The 27039-nt window shown below is 41.3% G+C and overlaps 1 protein-coding gene across 3 annotated transcripts; it reads right to left on the bottom strand.

The window, feature by feature from the left end:
- Window positions 1–1477: 1477 nt before the first annotated feature.
- Window positions 1478–27039, bottom strand: NADK2 (NAD kinase 2, mitochondrial). 3 transcript variants are annotated; one of them, XM_075184281.1, is made up of 12 exons: window positions 26563–27039; window positions 21761–21849; window positions 19361–19449; window positions 15347–15428; window positions 13341–13424; window positions 12161–12297; window positions 10506–10587; window positions 8428–8571; window positions 5462–5517; window positions 4342–4395; window positions 3599–3722; window positions 1478–2221 (listed from the first exon to the last, which is right to left on the bottom strand). In XM_075184281.1, exons 1-12 carry the CDS (start codon window positions 26797–26799, stop codon window positions 2083–2085), a joined length of 1317 nt encoding a protein of 438 aa, XP_075040382.1. In that variant the 5' UTR covers window positions 26800–27039; the 3' UTR covers window positions 1478–2082. The 3 variants fall into 3 exon arrangements, with proteins under 3 accessions (XP_075040382.1, XP_075040389.1, XP_075040399.1); XM_075184288.1 differs by having other exon boundaries at window positions 8428–8523; window positions 26563–27038; XM_075184298.1 differs by lacking the exons at window positions 21761–21849; window positions 26563–27039 and having other exon boundaries at window positions 19395–19449.

Raw genomic sequence — 27039 nt, 5'->3', positions numbered from 1 at the left:
CTTCTAAGCAAATTAGACCTTTACTGTTGGAAATGAGCATTCAGCTGTAGAGGTCTTGCAGTTGGCACAACACATGTACTCATCTCTTTGTTAAGAACATGTTGAATGATAACTCCATATCAACATCCCTCCCCTGGACTGTAGCCCATTATTGCCTGTGCTCTTTCCATCACTAAACTCGAACATTCATTGCAATGTATGAGGAGTGGTGTATGCACTACAACCAGACTATGCTGTCCTAGCTAGAATTCCTAGAGTTCCTGGCACACAGGTTGAAATTTGCAGTTAGTTGATCTGCCGTAGTTTCTTGGCTTTGCTTTTCACTTAGAATTATTGCACCAAACGGGTCTGGAGTATACACTTCTGTCCACACTGCCCTTTGCTAATAAGGTTTTACCCCCTCAGAATTTCATGGCAACATGATCTTAGACACGGTTGCTTGTGAAACATTGGCAAATTGACATGTCTGGTCACTGAACCTCCTGCACATGTCCCAACAATAACCCCTCTGAACATCTCTGATGTCTCCACTTGACTCTACACTAGCCATTATTACAGGTAACTAGGGCAGTCCAGCATTGTTCTATGACCCTGTCTGTTCTGGCATGTCATTTATTTAACACATGAGCCCGTAATTTCAAATATGCCTTCAGCCTATGTCATCCACTTGTTATTGTCTTCTCGATCATCAAATCAGAACGGAGGGATCTGTCAGCATTGATACATTAAACAAGTTAACTATTAAAGTGCCAACTCCACGCTCCCCTCATACAACCCCATGGCAGAAATGTCCCCCAGATAGGATGAAAGAAAGGAGGGAATTCTAGAATCCATTTTAGCATGGTAACTTGTAGGTCAATAATGAAAAAAAATGCTTAAGCCAGAAATGTAGGAGATTGTTATTTCTTAAGACATGTACTGTCATATATGGATTTGTTACTTCTGCTTCTGTAATTGCTGCCCTTATAAAAATGATTGTTTTTGATGACAGAGCATGTCCTCATCATTGCTTCTGCTGCATATTACATGTGCTCCTCTAATCAACAATGGAATCATGCAGTCTGTTTACAAGTAGTTTCCTCCTGTGCGATATTTACTCGACATTGTACAATTTGTAATCCAGTCAAACAGAATATAGATGAGGGGCATTGCAAATTTCTGGGGTATAGCATTGAACAGCTGAACTGCTTAGGATATTTGGTATTCAGGACTGCAAAGAAAATCTTATTTGTGAATTAGTGGGACTGTCCTCTCTCCAGCTTTACTTGCAGACTAGAAAGGTGTGCAACAGCAACAGTCACATCATAGACAAGTACAGTCATCCAAACCCTCATCACCATAACCCAATTGATCAATATAGCCCCTTACATGCATAAATCCTAAGGGAGACCTTTTACCGTGGGGGGAGGAAACAAACCTTCTATAAACTATTAAAAACAACACACAACATTTCAAAGAACATACAAATGAGCAAGTATTTCTTATATGTATATTTATAAGCAGGATTTAAACAGCAGTTCAAGTCAGATGGTACAATGGTACAACAGTCCCAAAGTCCAATGATTGTTTTTGCTAGAGAAAAAAAAAAATAATAGAAAAAAAAATTAAAACAGCTAAAAAGAGCATGATGCAAAATAAACAAGCTATCAAAATTGCATTAGATGTGGCAATGGTGTATCTTTTTACAAATGTACAACAGTCCCCAGAATACGGGTTACATCAGTCATGTAGGATTGGCATCAGTGTGGCTAGTAGGTTGTGCGGCAGGACAGAAACCCAGACAGTCCAGTGTCGCACCATCTGTGATCTCGGCTTCACATATTGTAACAAACACCTAGAATGCCGTTTAAGCTGTCTGAACTGCAAAATAATTCAAACCGAAGACTCTTCCAGGAGCAATCCATTACTTTTTCACAGGTGTCAAATAATAAAAATAAAATTGTTAAACTTCTCAGAATCCACAACCGTTCCTACACGCTATTTAGTGTCCTGAGAATAGGAGGTAACAAGGAAGAGGATTGGAGGTCTGGCAGCATTAGGTGCTTTCCTGCAGTAGAAGCTTCTCTCTCGTCTGCATGGTGTTCATTCATCCAGCAGCGCTGTACACAGAGCATCATCACCATCCATAGTTATTGTTATGATCGCTCCATCGTTGAACTCAAAAGATGTCCCGCCATCGACAACCATACAAGCATCCCAACACCGAGAGCGCACACACACCCTACAAAATAAAAAGGGCATTGCACGTTATTTTCTTGGCTATAAGAGCTACTATGATATCTGCATGCGTATACAAGTTACCACACCCTGACAGACCTTTAGATATCACTAGATTTACAGTCACTGTCCAGAGTGCTACAGTACCTATTCTTTGTAATTAGCCATTTTTTGACTTTCAGCAGACATGGTAGACTGCACCTGAAAGTGGGCAGTTTCGCAGGCCGAATCTGCTTATGGTGGAACAAGTATAAAACTATTTTATCTAGTCTTAGGTCATTTATGAATTCGGTTTATGAATTAATAATGAGGACAGTTGAAGTCAGGTCTTACCGAACTATTCCTTAGCACAGTTCAAGTTGCAACAACACCTAATCAAACATTTTACTAAAGGTGCCCTCTCCCCTCAGCCAGAGCTCTGCATCTTGTGATTGGTTCTCCAAATACCATGCCCCTTCTACCAAGTCTTTACACTGGTTAATTACTAATTCATATGCTGCTGTGTATTTCAGAACCGGCATGGCCTGAAAAAAAAAACGGCTGCATTTGACAACCCTCAGGCTATGGTCGGATGGAGGGGGCACCTTAGTAAAATGTGTGTTGGTGCAGCGGAAAGAAATGTTTGAGTGTTACCAGTGTTTTAGCAAAATGTTAATAGTTTCGCTGCACATATCAAAAGCAAAAATGAATCCCATTTTCCCTAAGGAAATATTGAGAGATGAATATGTAATAATATTTCAATTGCGGGCTTAGCACGGTATGTATAAAAAAGGTATTGCTAACCCCATTTCAGGAATTAATTTGCAAAAGTTTACCCAACCCTGACATCCTCCTGCAAATTTTACTCCTCTAACATTACAATAGCTGAGAACAGGGACAGCAATAACTGGGATTATGATACGATTATGGTAGGTCGTCACTGAAGCCCTGAATAAACCAATAATAAAATAAACTTGTCTATGTCTCCCCATAGACTGTGTAGAGATATAATAGAAAACTAACTTGTATAATGTAAAAACCTCAAGTAAATCAGATGTCCCAGTAATAAGACTTACAGCAGAACATTATGGTCTTAAATATCGAATATTATTGTAGGTTAGGATCTTTTACATGATTATTATATGTTAGTCAAAGAGAGAGTTGATGAAAACATTTTCTATTGTAACCAGTAGATGGCGCTGTTACCACTGTCTAAATCTGCAGATCAAAAACATAGCAACAAAAAATTCATGACATTATTTTGATTTAAAATGTTACCATATTGGACACTGCATTAAAGTGTTCCAAACCATTTTCTCTACTACACGTCAAATTATAATACTGTGTTTCTGTAGTAAACAACAAGGTAAATGCCCACGGCTACTTCTGATCTAACACTTACTTGGAAGTAAAACCACGCTGACAAATACTTGAAAAAACTCTATTGGCAATGGGTTCCCGCACGCTGAAAAACATCTTCTGCTCCTCAGGGTTGAATATTAGAGTGTCATTGTATTCATTTGTTACTGCAGAAGAGACAAGATGAGAAATATTTAGCTCTGTAGGAAGTGTAAGGAAATGATGGGTAACACACTGCAGAATCCCTGTACCAGCACTGTATGTCACTGCTAGACCTTACAACTTACATAAAGTATAAATGCAGATTGTATGGGCTAAATCAATATACATGAGAGGGCAGCTTACCAATTCACAAAGAACTAGTGCAGTGTTCTCCCCAGCACCTATTTCCTGGGTGCTCCACCTGGCTGGTTTTACTTACCTTACCACCAGCTCTTGGGAGCCCAACAGAGTGCTATTTTAATAGAATAAACCATTGTTTCTCCTAGTATAACAGGCACTATGAGCTCTACAGCCAGCAGTGTGTATTAGACCACTGACCACCAGTCTGACCGGTCCTGGCAGGTGCGGGCAATAACCTCCAACATTTATTATTGCAAAGTATTACAACTGCTCTCACCAGACTATTAATGCCACCTGGCTGGCAAAATCTTCTGGGGAGAACACAGTAACAACTGAGTGGCAATCTAAGCAGGATTTCAAAAGGTGACATTTAAGTTTCAATATAAAACACACTGTATTATAAACACATTCTGACTATATATAATTACCATTCATTACACTTACCTCTCTCTATTAGGCCACTGTCCAAAGTCAAGTTCAGGTTCTTGTGGCTGTTAACTAAGAAACAATAAACACATGACCATACCAAAAGTGGAAGCAGAGATACAGAATGTGTGTCTGTCTAGCGGCCAGATTCCTGGTTGTAAAAGAACCTGTAATCATCTTCACTGGTGCATTATTATTATGTGTCTCCAGGTTATCAAACTCCCACACTAGAGCTGGGTACATACTACAGGTTTTGCACCACCCGATTATTGTGCCAATCACACGATAGAACGACTTATATTAGATACCGCATTAGTGTGTACGCTCCCGGGATCATGTTTTATCATTCCAAAGCACATTGTATCATTTCATTTGATTTTATAAATAGACTAAAAATCTCTTATCAACGAAGGAAATTCTGCAGTGTGTCTGTATTCAGGACCAGCAGTGTAGGCAGATCCCCATAGAGTTTACAGAGTCAGGATCTTTTCAGACGATGGTTATGATAGATGAGCAGCACAGATCTGAAGGTAAATTGTGTACAACGTGTGTAATGTGTACACAGGAATCAGCTGCTGATCAGGACTTTTAGAAGAATCATTAATGATATTGCATCGGGAGAAATTTTCTGTAGTGTGTACCCAGCCTTAGACAAATAAGAGTGACTTCAGGCCGAAAGAACGGTTGTTACTCAAATGAGCCAAGGTTCAGGGGCAATAGTGGGTGTTCTACAAGAGATCCAAAATGAGGGAGCGGGCATGGCCAATGGTGACGTGGCACTGGCAATAAAAATAGGCGAGTTGAGCTACATGTGTGGTTATAACCATCACAGACATGTATGACATTAACATTAGCTTTTTAGGATGCTGCCATTAGTGAGACATTCACCCAGTGTGAGACCACCCATTCTGGTGTGCAATATCGCAGGGTAATATGACCAATAATAAATAATAAAGGTCAATAATAAATAATTACACTGTAAAACATATGCAGTTACCTATAGCAACCAAACATCTATCAGTTCGACTTTACAGCACTGATGAGAGTGAATGTCTACAAGGAACAGCAATGTGCTGTAATCCATCAATGTGTTATCAGACAAGTCCCAACGTGTACAATAAACAAACATCTCACTCACCAATGTTAAGTATTTCTTCCACAGTCTGGGGAGCCATCTTATTTATGTTGTAAGACCTATAAAAAGGCAAATAAACACACTGATACCCCATTTCCTGCTATCAATACAAAGGATAGTTCTATTACACTCAAAGCCTAGGATGTAAATGCAGTATTTTGAAACATACTGTAGCACAGTGCTGAGAGAGGGCTGTAATTCATCTATTCAAAGTGTAGATCTGAAGTTTACTGCAGTATTAAGCTCTTCATATCGCGGCTCATCGTACCTATTTATACATGGACAACCATCCTCATCTTCCCCACGCCCCCATAGAGAACACTTTTCTCTTTATCTACCTTGTGCCCTAGGAATTTACGAATTTTTTCAAGGGCTCCAAAGTGTTGTGAAGCATAAAAGCATTTGCCTGGTTTATCTGTTCTTCAATTTGCCTGACACCAACTAATTAAAGAGCTGTAGCACGGGCAGGACGATGGGTAAGTGGTTAGCACTTCTGCCTCACAGCACTGGGGTCATGAGTTCAATTCCCGACCACGGCCTGATCTGTAAGGAGTTTGTATGTTCCCCCTGCTTGCGTGGGTTTCCTCCGGGTGCTAAATGATGATGATCTGTGGGGAAAATGAGGTGACAGGATTGCATTCTAGGGGTGAGCGTATGGCCCTGTTATAATAATAGTGTCAGATGAATCAGGCACAGGGAGAGACTCATTCTGGAAGGGCTACCGAATTATAGAGGTACCATCTTCCTCCTTAATTTCACTTTCAATTTCATTTAAGGGTCAATCACCTACACCAGCCTGTTAGGCTGTTGGGAGGTGAACACTTGTGCTTCAGTGAACGCGGTACCACAGGCCTTAAATATGAACTCAACAGGTCTGTAGCAGACTGAATAAGAGGACTTGGCCCCTGAGAGTTCCACCTGGGACTACAGAGACATGCAGGTAGCACCAAGGGGGTAAATTAGTGTAGCATTTGGCAGACATAGCTGTGAACAACGATTGCGGTCTCCTTGGACATGAATTCCTGGTAATTGGACATGGCCACACCTTGGAAGTAATACCCTGCTGCCCTCTAGAGTGAATAAGAGCCTAACTTATCACATGCTAGGTCAGCTAAAGAGCAGAGTAAAAAGACCAAATCACTCCCCCCCACCGAGATAGTGAACATGAGACAGTCCTGGTAGGTCAGTTACAACTGTGCTCCCTGGGAACACTGGATCAGAGGTGGACATCCAACTTTGGCAGGCTATAAGCAATCTAGAGGCCAGTGCACCGGAAGACAGGCTGTGGCAGGCACAGGATCCTGAAAAACAAACCACTCATCCCATAGTAGCCACTGATTTCTCCAGTTATTGGTCTGTTGCATCACTTGTGACAAAACAAATTTGTGACGCCCCCTGGAAACGTGGGCTCCCCCTGGGTCCAACCAAGATGAGACCTTTACCTGCTCCTGAGATATATACTGCAATGTCTTCCATTGATGAAAACACCCCCCCTTCCAGTGACCAGGAGGAGAGGACCAGCAATGCCGCAGATAAGTACAGAGTTGTTTATACCCTCCTCATCCTACACTGGTTTCCGAGAAATGTGTCCCTACGACCATCGGTCTCTCAACGTTCCTCTCGGTCTCACAATATTGTAGCCAAAATATTGGGAAACTAGGTCTGCCCAGGACTTGTATATAATACTTAGAGTAAATATATACCTTAATTATGATGGGATAATAATTGTTTAATTAGCTCAGGATCCACAACCTGCATGAGAGCAATTACTTTCAATAAACTTTGCAAATTTACTCAAGTGTTTCTTTTATTTTGGTAGTTACCAGAGTCTATTATTTATCAACATAGTTATGTGCAAAATGCAGTCACACCACAGACCCAAAACAAATCTATATGACTGGAATGTAACAGAACAGTAACCACATATTACAGATATGTTATTTGCCAAATCTCATGCGTAGCAGGCACAGTAATTCCAACAGTTCCTAGCTGCAAAGCAGCAGAGGTACTAAGCAATTACCAGCATTATTCATTTTATGGACAGTTTCCCCTACAGCATTACTAAGAAACCCTCCTGTAACTTACTACTTTCAATCTGGAAAACAAATTCAAACCTGAATACAAATCTATGTACTTTAAACAGCCTCACAGGAGCGAGCAGAATGCAGTAAGACAGCAAAGCAATCTTACGCTTTATATTCAGTAAAATGTACGTAGGTGCCAAGAGCTGCACATTCACACCTTCATACTCCCAGCACTGCACCCCAGGACTAACTGAACCACTTCAGCCGCCAAATAACATTGCACAATACAGAGAAATCCTCAGAAGTGTGTCCAGCAAGATGTGTATGGCTGCCAAATATGAACACATGATGGGAAGACTGCCAGATGGCAAGATTGTGCACGTGTAAACTATACATGTACCAAACGGGCCATAATATGATGTGTGAATCTTCTCCAGTAAGTTCTTATAAGACAGATGTGAATGAAATAAGACAGAAAGCCACCACATCCACAAACTTATGGGAGTTTTTTAAACAATGGATGCATCTCTCTGGAGGCTAATAATACATTAAGCCAACACCTGGAATTATCAAACCTGATTCTTAAATTCTACATTACCCAGAAATTGTGAGAACCAGGGTCTTCAATACTGCAGCTGCTATTACCTCTTACTATACACGGACATGGGCTGGATTAGCACACAGATGCCTGGACATGTGTGAACACATCTAGACAGTATTTGTTTTAGTTGGAGATTGGCCAGGTCTGCTTTAAACAATCTGTGGCTCTCCAGGTGTTGTGAAACTACAAGGCCCAGCATGCTTTGCCTGCATAAAGCCAGACGACAGCTGACAGGGCATGCTGGGACTTGTATTTTCTCAACACCTGGAGAGCCACAAGTCGGCCAGGCATGGTTTAATGAGTGTTTAATGGTAATCTGGTTTGTAATAAGGAGACTTAGTTACCATGCTTTTGATCCCGTCCCCGTGCAAACATTCAGTCCCGAACTCTTTTGCTTCTCCCAAGGACCATCATCCACTGAGATCTCATAGTAGGAGGCCCTATGAAGCGAGAAGGTAAAACGTGGTTTGCAGAATTTATAGTTCACCCTGAATAAGACAGAACATAAGTGTTTATCAGGTGTACAAACCTCATAGTGGCGTATATACGGATATCATACTACATTCAGCGCTGCAGTCAGAGGAGAGGCAGAGCAAGCCATTCAAAGCAATGGGAAATTATGAAATGGGCAGTTTATATGTGTTAATAAGTGTTAAACCTACCAAAAACAAAGTGCCTACATATGGAATATTGTATAGAGTATCCTTTCAATTACAGGACTGTAAAGCAAAGAGCGAGAAGCAGTTTCTGTTAATAGCCAGGTAGAAGGAACTTAGTTTTTTCACCCAATTAAAGCCTATCCTTGGAGGACTGTAATGTGTCAGTGCCAAGGACTGGGGCATTTGTTCTACCACCACTGAGGCAGAACAATCCATAGGATAGAAGCTTTAAACCAACACGTCTTCCAAACTCTACACCCTGCGTTTAATTAAACCAGTCTTTAAAGAATGGGACTGTACACAAAACACCATGAAAGATCCAAATACTGCTTTGTCCAGTGCAGCAGGGGCCAGGACCATCGCTTTTAGTTCCAGGATATTTATTGAAAGATAGGAATCCTGCTGTGATCAGACCTTTAGAAGTCAGTCGGTTCATCATTGATCCTCAGCGATCGAGACTTAGTTATTATGTTATTTGTTAAGAATAATTCAGAGTAAGTGCTGTCTGATAGAGGGATGATCTGACATATCCCTGTCATTTTTGATCATGTGTTGTAGAAAATGAATGAAAAGGTCTTATATGGAATAGTGAATAAAGGTCACAATGGCTGCAAGAACAGGAAAAAGACCTTGTGTAGAGGTAATAATTGGAGTGTGGACATTTCTGCTGGTGGCAGGCATTTTTCTCCAGCTTGTGCAATGAATATGTTTCTTGTTTGAGTACAGTGGCAGAACTACCATTGGTGCAGCGCACCGGGGCCCATGGAGATAATATTTATCTACTACCCTTTCTGTGGAGTAATTTTTCCTCACATTTCCTCTGAACCTACTTCCCTCCAGTGTCAGTGCATGACCTGGTGTTCTAATACTTCTCTTACTTTGTAGAATGATTCCCTCCTGCACCTTGTTATAACCCTTGATGTATTTGAAAGTTTCTATCATGTCCCCCGTTCCCTTCTCTGCTCCAAACTATACATATTAAGATCATTGAGTCTTTCCAGGTAAGTTTTGTGCTGTAGACCATGCACCATTTCAGTTACCCTACAGGGAGTATCCCTTGGGGTTGAGTGTCTAGAGGTAGGAGGAGTCAACTTAAAGACTTCTATGTCTTGTCCAGCCTCCTAGAGGGGAAGAAACAACGCAGTGGTCTGCAGGGACAGCCAAGAAAACGTAAGCTTTCAATTATATAGAAGAAACAAAAATTGCCATCATGTAAAGTATTAACATAGGTAAAGCATAGCGTTAGGCTGCAGGCCAAATACAGAAGCAATACAACATAAAGTGACAACTTTTATGGCTAATGACTAAACAAAAATAATAAAAAAGCTTTTCCTTACATGACAGTAAATACCGGTAACAAGTTTAAAGTGGTTTTCCAGTTAAAATTAATTGACTACCTCTGCTCATTTATAATAATTTGTCTTTCCTAGCCAGTGAGTCTAGCAGTGCACAGACACTGCCTCCCTGATACACTACAGTGTGATACGTGCCAGCACTGTACAATGGAACGTTATCACAGTACACCACGTTACTGTGTATTGGATAGGTCAACTCGTACCCATGCAGGCTGGGAACAGGCAGCTCAGCTGTGTGCAAATAAAAATGTTCTCCTATTATACGGAGGTCAATGTTTGGTGGAAGGGTCAATAACACATTCTAACTTAAGAATCCTGATACAAATAGCACCTGTCTGCTGTAACCCAGAGAGGCCAATAAATCTTGATTAGTCTAATGCAAGGAACAATAATAATAATAAAAAGTACCTTGATGACAGAGACTCGCCGATGAATATCTCATTTAATGCTCTAACAGGCAAAAGGTGGGGCCCAGACACTGTTGCAGATGCTAAATAAATGTAAAACCATTATGTAATTAAAGGTGAATTATCATCAAAATGATCTTTTTATACACATCTTCCTTCTGATAATTTGTCCTGTACTTTTAAAATAAAAAGTCCTGTAATCTTACAAAAATAAAGCGTCACAGTAATGTTTTAGGCAGACTTGTGCCATATTTCAAACACAAAAAAATAGGTAACAGTAATCATATAAATTAGAGTCATACATTATTCCAGCACCATGGCCCGTGTAGACACTAAAGATTAACAGTCTTCCAAGCTCTGTTGAATTATACAACCCTAAGTACACTATTAAATAGAACCAAACACATCTTCCGCATCACTCTCAGCGTAATACATACATATAACATTATTTTAATGTTTACACAACAATGAGAACACTGCTTGCAATATAAAATGACAAATCATGAGGAGAAAGAAGAAGTGAAGTCAAAATCAAACACTAAACAGAGGCCACGTGCCAACACAGATTAATACACAATTTTATTCTCGAGCGAGACAAGAAAGATTAATATATTAAACACACCTATGATTTAAATGCATATGGACAAGAGCTGGATAACTTTGCTCTGTGCTTTTCTATTAAATACTAATACAACATATTAACGGAGCTCTACATTATACCACAGCTAGAACATCCCAAGAAATACATATTGCAAGAGGGAAGGGGGTCCTGGAGAATCTTTATTAAGTTGTCTAACAGGATCTGTTACCACCAAGGAATGGAGCATTTTAATGTAATGGTTTATAGGCTCTAATGTTTGCAGCAGACTTTTCATAGTTCTCTCTCTCTGGGGTCTCGTGTGTCTAACAGCAGGATGAGCACTCACGCTGGACACAGTTACTAAAAGCAGGGAGCATGTCAAAATGTTGCCCTGTCTAATGAATATTTATTTTGACACTGGTGCTTAACAACCAAGTATGAACACAAATGAAAAAGATAAATTATGCACGCAAAGAAAAACACACTTGATCATTTTCAATTGTAACCTGAGATACAACAAATGGGGGACGGGGCAACAATTATCTTCTCCTACACAGTGGATTTGCATTTCCATTGTGCTATGTTTCCATAACGTATCTCAAAGACTCTCAATACAATTGATTTGGGAAGTGTTTATCATCTCCTATACACTGAATATATTTGCCTTTTCAGACTACTATAAGAAACCCTTCCATTTCTCCGCAATGTGGTATTATTGGAAGTTGAGCGTAGATTTGTCAGTTCAGCTAGTTAAATCATAGGAAACAAACACACTAGCTGACTGCACAGAGCGGGCTTATGTCACGTGTGTCCGGCCATGAATGGCTGGCTCCCATGTGTCTAGCCTGATGGTCTCACTGGGGCAGCTCTCAGCACATTTCACACCCCCGCTTGATCTGAAATCATTCAATTCTCTCTAGAGAAACATACATCATACTAGGGGAGTACACTGCAACCTCCAGGGTTATGTGGATCTGAATTTGCACGTTTCAGTGGTAGTTGTACAGGTCAGGGAATGTAATATACAATTAAACTCTTAGCTTTAGTAATGTAACTGAAACCTACATTCACCTTACTTTGGTCTTGCTGACCTCCATGGTGATGGGCCTTATTGTGCTGTTCCAGGCTCAGCTGCTGCTCGTGTAAGTCCACGGGGGTCAGATTTATACCGGTGCCTTCCAGGTAGAGTCTAATCCGTTGACGCCACAGCCACCTAGCCAGAAAATAAAAGTACTCTCTGTGGACACCTTCACAAGAACCGACAAACGATACAGTACATCCAATAGGCCCTTAGAATGAGTGACCACAGTAAGGGACAATGTATATCTACACAGTATAGTCAGCCATTCTGTAAGATGACCCAACGTTTAAGAGAACGCAGACTACCAATACACTAGGAACTAATAACATTACTGAGGCAAAGTAGACAACATTCTCACCAAGAGCAGGAATAGTGACACTAACCCCATGATCTCATGTGTATGGACTCAAAACAAAACAGCTACCCCTCCTCTGTCTAGATTACAGGGTTTCCCAAACCCAGTCCTCAGGGTTCCCCAACAGTGCAGGTTTTCCATATCTCCTTGCTGGAGCACAGGTGTATTCATTACTGACTGACACATTGTAACAGATCCACAGGTGGTCCTAATTATGTCACATGTGATCCGGAAAACCTGCACTGTTGGGGAGCCCTGAGGACTGGGTTTGAGAAACCCTGGTCTAGAAGATAGGTGAACTTTAAGACAAAGGAAGTAAAACTAGAAGGGGGAAGTAGAAAACCTCTCCTTGGATGGGGACCACAATTAGGATCCCGGCTAACAGGTGTGAGGTATGAGGATGTGAGTTTCAGACTGTTCTACTATTCAGGCACCGGAATGCTCTCCAATAATTAACCCTATTGCTGGAGAGATTTTCTAGTATAACTTTCCATTAATTTAATGTAAGAGTATAAACCAAATATTGTACAACTTAAGTTCTTCTCCTTGTGTCTGACTTGCTATGTAGCTGTTACAATGAAACATTTGCTGCAGGGTGTTATTTCAGCAACAGTGAAGTGAGAGCACGTTAGGAACTTGTGAAGTTCACTTTGTAGAGTTCATTTAAAAAATGTGCATTGCAATGAATAAAACACTAAATTCACCTTAAACCATGTTACAACGTGTTGAATGTATCAGTGCTACAGAGGTATAGTCTATTTCTGTTCACTGAACACATCAAGGTCATAGAAACCTGCTAGAAGTATGTCAGGAATCGTACCTGAACTCACCGCTATAAAGTTTGCGAAGAGCTTCTGGGAAGGAATTAGTGTATCGCACTGGTAGGCAAAGGTGTCCTTCAGACCTTGGGGGAAATACCAATATATACACATACTTATTAAAAGGACTTCAGTTTGGATAACATTACACACAAACACAAAACAATGCATAGTGGAAAATAGGTATCACAGGGCATTACAACTGTTGTATAAACAATCAAAATAGAACTTGACCTCTTTGTATACTACACAAGATAGAAACACTTGAAAACATCTAAATGAAATTACTAAAAACAAACCTATCATAAACAGACAAAATACCGTAAATGTTAAAATATTGCGCATATATATATATATATATATATATATATATATATATATATATATGGCTCCACAAGGTGTCCGTAGTGCCGTACAGAGAACAACAATGTCACAGTACAAGGTGAGACAGCACTGTACAATTAACAATAAGCACAGTAACTCAAAGCACAGCTAGAGAGAGGGGCAGGGGGAAAATCCGCATATGCCTGAGCCCAGGAGGGAGTGCGCGGATGACAGGAAGAGCCACAGAGTAGTGTAGAGAAAAGCGAGAGGGTCGAAGGGCAGAAGGTCCTCAACTAGGAAGTCTAGGTAGCTGGGGAGCAGAGTTAGAAGTGGTGGAAACAGGAGGAGAAATGGCCCTGCTCAAAGGAGCCTACAATCTAAGGGGAGGGATAGACAGACAGAGACAAGGGTGAGAGGGAGAGAAGGGGAATGAAGGCTGAATTAGGGAAGGGGGAAGAAGAGGGGAGAGGCAGAAGATAAGGTAGGTAGTTAAGAGGGAAACTGGAAGGCTTTTAGAAAAAGGTGGGTTTTTAAAGCCCGTTTGAAATTGGACAGATTGGGGGATGTTCTGATGAAGCTTGTTCCAGTGGAGGGGGGCAGCGTGGGAGACGGTTTCAAACCATAACAAGAGTTATAGGTGATGTCCATCCTGAAATGGAGGTGGGAGGTAGGGAGTGACACAGTGACATTACCCCAGACCTAGTATATCATTAATGGACAATAGCAGTGTTCGAGATACGCCTGATCCCTATACCCACTTCAGGACTGGAGGGATTCACTGATTGCGATCACACAAACTATGGAGATCAAAGAGCAGAAACCACCACCAATGTCTGGGAGAAAGAGAGACAGTAGTTTTTAAAAACCTCTTAACGATGATTGAGAATGTGATAACTACAATTAGCCTCCCCCATGAGAGCAGGCAACTAGAATCTCCAGGAAGTTTTCAGCTAAAACTAACTAATAGAAGAGAACAGGGGGTAAATGTATCAAACTGAGAGTTTTCCGGCGAGTTTGAAAAGTGGAGATGTTGCCTATAGCAACCAATCAGATTCTAGCTGTCATTTTGTAGAATGTACTAAATAGATGATAGCTAGAATCTGATTGAATTTTTAAACCCGCCGGAAAACTCTAAGCTTGATACATTTACCCCCAGGTCTCATTCCCAGATTTCCAGGCCACAGTTTCTTCAAGTCAGGAGAATGTTTGAGAGAGAGCTTTGGTAAGTTCTGGAAACTTTTACATTTAGTTTTGCGAATGCCATTAGTAGAAAGCATCCCACATTCTACTAAGATAGTTCTATATTTGTGCATTTATTATTTGTGTTTATGTCCATTTACACTAACATTACAGTAGCACATTTTTCTAAGTTAGTTTAGTATTATTAGGGGCAGATTCAATTATGCACGAGGTGACACAATGTGTCTACAGAACAGTCAGAGCTATTACATAAATCTCAGTTCCTTTTCCCTCCCTTCCCACAGCGGTTTCCTCACGTCCCATAGCGGTTCACAGAAAAACGAGTGGAGATTTCTTACAGTAATATCCGGCAATAGGCGCATGTGAACTGAATCTGCCCCTATATGCGTTTCATTTATGCAAAACTTTGCCTAGAACCATTGACATGAAGGGCTATACCCTATTTAAGCTGTGGTAGGGGCTCCATGTAAAAGGCTGATGTTACCTCACTGGATCAGTGTTCACTCCAATCACCGGCTTGAATCTGTCATGCACTTTGCTTGCAGCAAGGAGCATCGTACCATCCCCTAGAAGGAAAGGTTCTGGTCAGATGAGTAGCAATATTTGAGCACGTGCACTAACATAGACAGTATCTCTAGCTAATACCCATTACTAAATGAGACAGGGTTGATTGTGTTTATTTTTCTGCTAGTTGTGGAGCCTGCTCTTGGTAATTGCATTTATAATACATTTTCTTTCTTTCATTCTTGTTTCTCTTTTTACACTGAGGCACTATGCCTGACCTAGAAAGATATAAGACCCTCTGCTTTTTCCTCACAGGGGAAAGTATGAAGTATCTTTATCATGCTACATGCAAAAGCAGAATGTTGGCAGCAAAGACAGACTGTGCCCATTCCCAGGTCACAGCTCCGCTGCCTGTAAGCGGAAGCATTAGTCCGTCTCCGCAGCCAACATTCGGCAATTGGGTATAGCACAGAGGTATTTCATGCTTTTTTTTCTTCCAGAGAAGAGGGAACAGGGGAAAACAGTAAAAACACAGTACAGGTAATAGAATACCATGACTGGTGAAGTTTATATATTTGCGCGAGACAAAGATTGTGTACTCGTTACTTCCCTACAAATATAAATGAAAGAACTTAAGGGGGTTGTCGGCTTTAGGAGAACACATTTTTAATTATATCTGCCCGTCTTTATAATATATAGGGAACAGGACCATAACCTGATCCCAGGAGTCAGCATCCACCTCATGAGGACAGATGGGGGAAGGATTAATAAGAGCATTTTAAGCTAGTACGGGGAGGTGACATCATCCGTCACCATCCTATAGGCTCTGTGACATGGGCGTTTTAAAAAAAAAAAAAAAGAAAAAAAAAAAAAAAAAAAGAGTGATTTTCTGAGTGGTGCAAAAGCTTCAACAGTATGACAAAGTATAATTTATTATTTAGTGTTTGGCCTCCTCTTCACTGCTTTAGTGAGCCCGATATGGTCATGGTTACTACGCAGGAGCACAGAATAACCCAACAGAAGCAGCATACTGCAGCAGCCTTAGACGGCTATAGCTACCACACAGAATGGTAAGACATGCCACGGGGCAGTCTGCTTTATTGTCAGGTTACTACGCAGACACTCCTGCATAAACATAACGGTGTCTATCAGTCATAACAGGCTCGCAGCGATGGCGAGGCAAACAAAAATATTTCATATTATCATTATTTAAGTACACCAGAAGAGTGGTCTGCTTCTCTAATATGGGACCTGCAGCACCTGGGTTATTCCTTTACTAGTCTACCGATATCCTTCCCCACACAAACGCATCTGCATGTACTTAAACAACTTTTTGTGCATCTTAATATTTTTTTTTCTTCTTCTTTTTACAGAAATGGTGGAAAACTGAAATAAGTAATTTTCCCTATATATAAAAAATGTGAAAAATTCAGCATCTTTTAATTATTTTTTTTATTAGGACCCAGACAGAACCAATGCCTCCGCATCCCCTACTCAGATTTACCCTCTCGGGGTCCGCCCATCCCCTCTTGAATATAAGCTCTCACGAGCATGGCCCTCTCTCCAAGCGGTTTCCCTTACGTAATTATGTCATTTTGTGGGTTGTGGTTATGTAAATTTGTTGTTTATATTATTTTGTCACTTTTGAACTTGTTATTTTTGGTACATTTGTTTGACAATCTGGACTATTAGCGGATTTATTGTGTGACATTATCCTAAAACATATTTACAGTAGGAAATAAGCTCAATCAATAATTAGCACAAAGGACTACTACAATTAACTAATATTTATGAAGATTGAAATTCTAACACTCATGTCCATCCTTAATATATTACAGTCTAATGTTTACACTTGCTTTGTGTTAGCTCTAAGGTTGTATTAGATGGAACAGAGAGTCATGATGCATCCACTGAAGCTATGCATTACAATGTATTGACAGAGGAGCATTAGAGATTAAACACAATTGATTATTCAACCACAGTAGTTTTATTCTATATAAATGAAGGGAGTGAATGCTAAATCCACATTTGTGTGCTTCACCCCCCACACGAACCAAAAAGGCCATATTCTAATTTTGTAGATATATTCTTCTCCTTTTATCGTTGGTTAGACACACTCTCTAAGGACACACGGGGGCTAATATAAGTGTTCTTAAAGCCTGTTAAGAGCACTTGAACTCTGACAATCCAAATAATGCTAATGGAGCTGTACACACACACACACACACACACACACACACACACACACACACACACACACACTCTTTCTGTAAAGTGTCAGCATCACTGTGTCAATTCCAACATTTCCAGCAGCAGACACAAATGTATAATACACGGAGTTCTACGGGAAATCTCATTAAGTACTTATAACACTATGGGATCTCTGTGTTAAGGTTTTCTCCTCATCTGCCACCTCTTGGGCACTTTGTGTGGCCATCCTTCAGACAGCAGGCCCAGAGGAGGAGTCACCATGCGGTGTGCGCCACCCCCCCTGCCCCAAATCCTCCATCTGAGGTAGTTTTGGTCAGCTGTTTTTGAGCAGAACCTTTTATACAATAACTAAGTGTGACTGGATCAGTTATAAATAACTTATAGTATAAATTTATTTAAAGGAAATAGCGCAGGGCGCTTATTTATATAATTGCCAATGCACTTATTTTTGATATTGTGTATATTTTGATATAGGAAATAGCTATTTCTGAGACCCGGGTAGAAAATTAGCTTTTTCTGTTTTAACCTTGCTAAAAGAAATGCCTTATTTCTGATGTTTAGAAAGTTTTTTATGTATCGTGATGTGGGGAAATTAGTTGTTTAAATATACCTTTCTTCGGGAATGTGTATTCTACTACTGCAGGAAGAAAGGTCTCATGCTAATCAGGCCTTTTGATGTGCCAGGGTCCACTTGAAAACAGGAAGGGTTAATTAAGACCTTGCTACTAGATTTCCTGTGTTTAAAAACAAGATGCAGGGCAGAATTTTTCAAGATATCACAGATAAGCATAAATATTGTTAGCTATGCAATGCATATAAAATCCATGTTTGTGTAAACACATTGCAGCCTGATTCTAAAAAAGCCTGTGTCCAAAACAGTAAAAAAAAAAAAAAAAGCACTATCTTGTACACTGAAATGTAGCATTCTGATGTTCCATCTGACCTGATCACCTGGTACCTTCAACCAGTGTGAGAGCAAATAAACATCACTTGCTTCAAAGACCTGCTTGAAAACATCTTCAATATTTCTGTATTCCTGTGACCTACAGATTAGACCAGTGTTGGCCAACCTGTGACACTCCAGGTGTTGTGAAACTACAAGTCCCATCATGCTTTGCCAATATATAGCAGCTTATTGCTGGAAGGGTATGCTGGGACTTGTAGTTTCACAACACCTGGAGTGTCACAGGTTAGTCAACACTGGATTAGACCCTAAATCTAATTCATCCTCCGGCTGTTTCTGAGGTTGGACCCAGATCTCCAGTACCACCGCTCTGCCTGCTACCCTGCAGCTCTGGTCAGTGTGATAGGCCAAGGGGATCAATCCACAGCACCCTGATCCATAGTAAGCAGTCAGGGGTACCAGAACAAGTGTACCAGCACGGAAGTACACTAGCAGTGACAGTTACCCAGATGGAACGTGGTTCTGGGCGCCATAAAGGAGTCCAGTGGTGGCCGCAGGCTCCTAATACTGCGGCAGGAGGGGCGTATTCGGAATAACGAAAGGGGTAGGTAGCAAAGTAAACCCAGCCAGTTCCCTGCAACAACAGACAGGGTGGCAAAGGCGTTCCATCCTCTCACACTAAGTATTTCATATTCTTCTGCTCTGCTCCAAGGCCTGGACAAGCCATAAGGCTTCCTCTACACATTCATAGCCTGCAATCTATCACTAATGATCAGGTCAGTTTTAGTTAAACACTAATAAAGCAAAACAGCCAATTGTTGCATGGATTTAACACTAGGGTCTGCAGTACATTTTAAGAAGCAAACTTCTCAGTTCTACCTCCTGCTGAGATAATGGCATCAGCCCATCGTACCGTCTCCTCGTCATAGTCTCTTCTTTTCACCACCAGAACATCAATGCCTTCATTCCTTCAGAGAGAAGCAGAGAGATCTAGTAAGCGTGCAGGTTTGCATGGTGCTATTCTCTGTGTGTGGACTGTTTCCATTCCCCCGAGCACATTTTTTTAAATATATTTACAGTCAGTGACATTTATAGAAATAGGGGTGAATGAAACAAAATGCTGTATCATGACTTGACAAAATGAAGCCAAGCTTTCACCCATGCAATGAGATCACTTGTACCAGGGCGGCAGATGGACATGGCCATTTGAACACACAGCGGGGATGGCTGTAGGAAAGTACTGTTATTTTACGATAATGCTCACAGGTACTAGGCAATTCATTGTAACATTTTTCAGGGGAAACCCATTAATGCTGGGTCCATGCTTCTGCATCGTAAATCATACTTATGACCAACTGGGGTACATGTATGTTAATGGAGGCCCGAGAGTCAGATCTGAGCCTAGCCTATCAGCACTGCAAGATGCAGTGTAACCCGGATCTAGCTGCTGGCAGATCAGTCTTCTGACTCATCAGGGTTTCCTGCGTAGAAACTCTCAGCACACACGATACTCATTTCAAACGCTGGATGGACCCTGAAAGCAGCAGATCGAATTTTAAGTGAATCCAGAGGTTGAAGTCAGCATTTTCCTCATTCAGAATATTAGATCACCCTTTGGAAGACCTTGAATGCAGCACAGAGCAAAGCAAAGGTTTCCACAAATTACATGAGAGCTATGGGCTTTTCTTTTAAATTGTTCCCCTTATACTGGATTTAAAATGAGATGCAATTTGGATATGACACTGTTACTAAATAAAAGCTGTATCTCCCATTGCCAACCTAAACAAATATCTACATTTAATTGGGAAATTAAGGCAATTTAAATTGTGAAACTCAGACCGGTCAGAGAAAAAAATAAAAAAAATATATATATATATATATATATATATATATATATATATATATATATATATATATATATATATATATATATATATATATATATATATATATATATATAAAACAAAATAAGCGGGAGGGGGCGCCACATAGTATAATACTGTATGTAACAATACAGACTAATATACCAAGTAGTAGAAATAAAGATCACCACGTGGGTACAGACACACAGGTTGAAGTGAATCAAAAATAAGTGCACTCAAGAGTACCAGCACCATGCAAATATAATATGCGTACCAGATATAAAATCTTTAAGGCTTATCTGTTAGTATCCTGTATCATCAGGAGCTCAGGTTTTTCTCCCAAGTCAGTGTTGTCTCACACAGCGATAGGGGTACAGAGCTGGCACTGTATGGCTCTAGCTTGTGATCAACATAAGTGCGAGAGAGGTCAGGTGACAGAAACTGATTTAAACCCAGTCAAGCAGATAAATGCAGATATCCAAGCAGGTGGCTGTTAGTGAAATAATTCTCCTCTTCAGCATCCATTCAATGAACATCATTTGAACACAATGAAGGTTTTTGAGAAATTCAGGCGATTAGTTATGTGAACAATCTTAGGACAATTCTAAAAGAAGAAGACAAATTTGTAGTTACGTAACTACAAATTTGTCTTCTTCTTTTAGAATTGTCCTAAGATTGTTCACATAACTAATCACCTGAATTTCTCAAAAACCTTCATTGTGTTCAAATGATGTTCATTGAATGGATGCTGAAGAGGAGAATTATTTCACTAACAGCCACCTGCTTGGATATCTGCATTTATCTGCTTGACTGGGTTTAAATCAGTTTCTGTCACCTGACCTCTCTCGCACTTATGTTGATCACAAGCTAGAGCCATACAGTGCCAGCTCTGTACCCCTATCGCTGTGTGAGACAACACTGACTTGGGAGAAAAACCTGAGCTCCTGATGATACAGGATACTAACAGATAAGCCTTAAAGATTTTATATCTGGTACGCATATTATATTTGCATGGTGCTGGTACTCTTGAGTGCACTTATTTTTGATTCACTTCAACCTGTGTGTCTGTACCCACGTGGTGATCTTTATTTCTACTACTTGGTATATTAGTCTGTATTGTTACATACAGTATTATACTATGTGGCGCCCCCTCCCGCTTATTTTGTTTTAGATTTTATCCAGTACACCATCTGGCCTTGTGGGGATTTGGCAGCCGCCTGAACATAGGACTTTCGTTTATCTAAAGAGACATTTAATCCATACTTATTTGTCTACCTAGAGTTACGCGCTGTATTATCTATTGTATTTTGTTTATATATATATATATATATACACACACACAATGTACACCCCCAGTCATTAACTTTTTGCAAAAGTAATTTTACAAATGTTAGGTAGGAACCAAAAGACAACATACCTTAAACTTTGTACAATATGCTCAACATTTTCTGAATGAATATTGTGTCGCTGTAACAGGCCATTGTAACTGGATCCTTTCAATGCAAGCTGTAAAACAAACAAAGATTACATAGCAGTGTATGTGAACGTCTTACTACAAGTTGTGCACATATTCTTGGCAAGGTCAGACGAACGTAAGCTTCTGGGACTTCATGCACTCAGAACTTTACATGGTGAACTCCTCCCAATACTACGGGCCCATTCATTTAGCTGCGAGGTGCAGTACTAACCTGTTACGGGCAATTATGGTAATGAAAACTTCTCTTCTTTGCTCACACCTCTATGAAGGTCATTACTAGAGTATCAAATGAAAACACACCGTGTGATGCTACTGCGGCACCTGACTGCTAATTGAATCAGCTCCTATATTTTAATATAAAATAGTAGTGTTACTAACCCAGGGTTAACTGTTGATCTGATCCACGGTGGAGCCTTTAAAACTAGTGTTGCTCTGCTAAGCAGGCTGTGGTGTTGCTGATGTTTCTCTCCTGTACATTTTCTCTTTGCATGTGAATAGTGCATTCTTAGGGTAGAGGCATCCATAATTCTGCTACCTGTGCGAAATAGGTTGGCAGCAGTATAGACCATCACTGAGCCTTGGTAGGCTTCAGATACTCCTGCAGATTGCTGAACAGCACGCCGCAGGCAAGAACACTCATCTATTTGCTTTGGATGGAGCTCATTAAGTTGATTTAAAATCTTACGTTTTTAGTGGAGTTCGTCCTTAACTTATATAATTAGACACTAATATATTGTCCTAGTGACATTATCATTGAACAAGCAGATTTTTATTGTATAATCGCAAGTTTCAGTTTTGGGTGAAATACGACAGCAATACCAGGCTGGTATCCAGGCAATGGACCTGCTTTCTGGGTCAGCAGGTACAAGGAAAGTCCAGAGATGCCTTGGCAGATGTTAACCAGCTGTGATGTTGGAATACCTTTCTTTTGTAAAGTGTTTATTTTAAAATAAGTAATGTTTCAAAATAATGTCACTTTATCTTGACCAAGAGAGCTCTTACCTAGTTATACGCCTTTCTGCTCTCTCACTATCTGGTCCTCTGTATACTAGATTGTTATTGTCTTTGATTGATTTTGAAAACAGTTCATAATATTGAAACGGTCATTTTTTTGTAAGGCTTTCAAGAGACTGAAATAGATGATCTGCTCTCTGCCTTCATTATTAGGCCAGTCTTGGGGTGGGTCTGCCAGCAGCACCCAACACATTCTCAACACGGAGCAGCAGTGCCCAACAAAATAACCCAGTAATATCCAACATACCGTATATAAGTAATGTCCGACACATTAACCACTACTGCCCTGCGTCTTCCTATAGCAGACAGAAAAAGTACCTATCTGTGCTGGCTGCAGCCCCCGGCATCCTTCCCACCTACTACATGGGGTTGTCAGCACATACTAATAGGTGGCTACTCATTCTGCTTGAAGCACCAGCATGACTGTCATTGTCACTACAACGTTTTGCCATCTGGCCAGGACAGCAGAGGGGGGGGGGCACCTTTTGTAGTGACCTAGCACTTGCGGTTACTGGCTGCTGAAATGAAGTGAAGCCAAGGAAAATCGCTGAGCCCCTTCATGCCCATGGTGACCAACAGGATGGGGCAACAGGGGCAGAAGCAGTAAACTCATGTAAGGTAAGGTCCTGACACACTAGGCTGTAAGAAGCTGTCCCTAGTGCAGGCTGGAGATCACCACTGGACAGTGATGTAAGTGAGCCAGCAATCCAATATTCTCAGGTCACCAGGGCAGGGATTATTTCGTAGTTGCCAAGGTGACCAGCATTTATCCAGGCTTGTATTATAGTATGGTCACTGGCATAAGAACACGTTATTTAAGATTATTAAGAATTTTTTTGATAAATTAACAAAATTAATCAAAATGTATTTAGATGTAGAAGAAACAGCCATGTATTGAAACAGGATATGGTATATCTGTCCTAGAACTGTGGAAGGTACAACTTGTAATTATCACTAAACATGACCTACTGTAGCAGCTAATACTGGAGAAAAGGATTTGTATTCAATCCACATCACGTAATCAGAGTCAACATCTTTCTGCTGTATGTCTTAAAGCGACAACACTTCATAGATTAGCTTTTAAGTGGTTGGAAATATGTACATATACAGTTTGTTCTGACTTTTTCCTTATACAAATTTAAAAAATGCTGATAATTAACATTCAGAAAACTAAAAAAAGACACCAGAAAAAGAGAAGTAGCTCATAATCATGTTAGGATCAGCAGTCTTATAGCAAAGACGAGCAACCGGATACACCAATAAACTGCAAAAGGGTTGCACAGTACCCTTAATCTCAATAATAAATTAAAATACATTTAATCAGTAATAACATCAGCAGGCATTTTAAACAAGTGTTTCAAGCTATAACAAACAAATGTGACAAAAAAAACAAAAAAAAAAAAACAAAAAACCAGGAAGGAGCTGGGGGCCACAGGTGAAGGCTCAGAGGGCCACAGCAAAACTAGGGGCCGCCTGTTGCCCATCACTGCCTTATAGAGACTGGTTGGCTGCATTCTGTCAGGCAGAGACAATGCATTGGGTGACCCCTCACCCAATATCACTGTACAAACTATCACCCAGGGAAATACTCAAAAGCAGAAGTTTAAAGGATAATTCCAGCTAAAAATTGTTTTAGAGAACATCCTCCCCCATCACCCTAACTTGTAGACCAAATCTCCTCACAGTTTGAGTGATTACTCACTCCCTATGGCACTACAACAATTTCTGGCCCTGGATAAACAACAGGGAACAGTGTAAACTCCAAGTACGGTGTCCATGTCTGTGTTATAAACTATCACAGCACACTTTGCATTTCCCCCATTGCTGTCAATGAAGAGATAAGAGGATTAGGAACTACATCTAGGTCGAGTTCTACAGTACTTTGGGGGAGGGGTAACAACCACTTAACAAAATTGTTTTTACATGCAGCTACCCTTTAATATTACCATAAGAAAATTCAAGGAGACGCAAGAGTACTATAGAGAAGCAAAACGAAGTTCATAAAAATAAAGATCATTATATTTGTAGGCCAAGCAAACCATAAAAGCACAACCACGTTTAAAGGGCTACGGAGTGTAACATCCTGGTTATCACTATCATTGCTTATATAGCACCAGCAAATTCCGTATTGCTTTACAATTGGGAACAAACACAGTTTTAAAACAATACTGGGTAATACAGACAGAGGTAAGAGGAACCTGCTCGCAAGCTTACAATCTATAGGACAATAGGAGTCTGACACATGAGGTCAAATTCCACACATTGCATATTGGTTCAGCTAAAATGCTGGACCAAAAGAGTGCCTAGTGGGCCATATGATACCACTAGGTATAATGCTGGTTAGCTGGAGTGTATAACACTTTAGGAACTATAGTTTTTATGGCTTTTATTATCCAGCTGAAATGACTCATTCTCAGCTCTTAACCATCAGCTCTGTGCCCCCCCTTCCCCTCACCTCACCCCCTGTGCATGACCCTGCAGACTCCATTACAGGCCTTTACAGCATACAAGTAGTGCCAGATCTGCAATCTGTACACAAAAACTAGTTGCAACATCACTGGGACAAACATGAAAGTACAGCTCTGGCTGTAGTAATTGTACCAAAGTGATACTCGGGAGTTCTGAAGGCCAAGAATGACCTCTAATTCTTTTCAGCCCCAGCACTGGAGGAGGCGGCTGTATAGACAATCCTGTTCCAGTGCTAGGTGAAAAACACATTTTTTTTTAGCCCCTGATATTATATATACTATAGATCTAGCCATTGCTAGCCATGGCACCATGTTAGTATGTTCTGCAATATATGAATGGAGTGTAAAATAGCAACTATCATACTACAACAATAAACATTTATTGCCCCTTGAGTTAGATACTTCTAAATTGGGAGTAAAACATATTGGCTCATGGCAAATAGATGACATGTATAGCGCCTTCTATACTGAGACTAACAAATGTTTATTTCATTCACTTTTCCCCAGGCTAGAATCTAATAGAGCACTATAGACCCAGATTTGAGACAGGCACAAAGGGTAACTTCCAATTCATCACAGCTGGTGTGCCCAAAAATTCGGGAAGGAGGTCCCTGCAGACTAGAGTCAGTGACACACAGATTGCATAGAGGACCAGACCCTCCCTGTCACTCATTTAGAGCCATTGACTCCTTGCAGACAGGACCCCCCTTGGATTAGAGCCTATGGCCCACTGACAGCAGGAAATACCCCTTCAGGAGATATTCAGTGGCCCACCAGACAGCAGGTAGGACTCAGAGCCTGTGCCCCCCCCTCACAGCTGGAAAGACCCCTCCCCTCTTCAGAAGATTTAGTACCCCCCTTCAGATTACAGGCTGTGACCCCCAGACTGCAGATAGGAGCCCCCTTCAGATTACAGGCAGTGACCCCCAGACTGCAGATAGGAGCCCCCTTCAGATTACAGGCAGTGGCCCCCAGACTGCAGATAGGAGCCCCCTTCAGATTACAGGCAGTGGCCCCCAGACTGCAGATAGGAGCCCCCTTCAGATTACAGGCAGTGGCCCCCAGACTGCAGATAGGAGTCCCCTTCAGATTACAGGCAGTGGCCCCAAGACTGCAGATAGGAGCCCCCTTCAGATTACAGGCAGTGGCCCCCAGACTGCATATAGGAGCCCTCATCAGATTACAGGCAGTGGCCCCCAGACTGCAGATAGGAGCCCTCATCAGGTCATAGTCAGGGGCCCCACATGGTCACACACTCACCAGCATTTTCAGCTCCTCCTCGGACATCCCCGCATAGCGGTACCTCTGCTGCTCGAATTCATACCGGGTGGTCTTGGTCACCACGGCCACTCTATTGGGTCTGAACCCCTCGGGTTTGCCGGGGCCCTTGGGGGGCGCCGTGGACGCGCCTCTCGAGGGGAGCGCGCGCCTGGCGGGTGCCCGGTGCACGAGGCCCCCGGAGCGCGCCGAGCACAGGAGAGCCCGGCACGAGCTCATGACCTCCGCTCCGGTTCACCAGAATACGCCGGACACCTGTCTCCCCGCGCGCACCCTGGGCACTTTCTGTCTGCGCGCGCCGCTACCGATGCCCGGAGGGTGGAGTGACCCGTACGGTGGATGGCTGGGCGATGACAACCCCCTGTCCCTGCGTAAAGGCAACCGATCTCTAGTACAAACCAATGCTCTCCTATGGGACGCCTGCCATTTTCCCAGAGACCAATGTGAAGCTCATAGACT

The sequence above is a fragment of the Mixophyes fleayi genome, chromosome 1 (genome assembly GCF_038048845.1).
Source record: "Mixophyes fleayi isolate aMixFle1 chromosome 1, aMixFle1.hap1, whole genome shotgun sequence".
In the NCBI taxonomy this organism is placed as follows: Eukaryota; Metazoa; Chordata; class Amphibia; order Anura; family Limnodynastidae; genus Mixophyes; species Mixophyes fleayi.
Note: the sequence above shows the minus strand (reverse complement) of the source record. Positions and strands in the feature narration are given on the sequence as shown.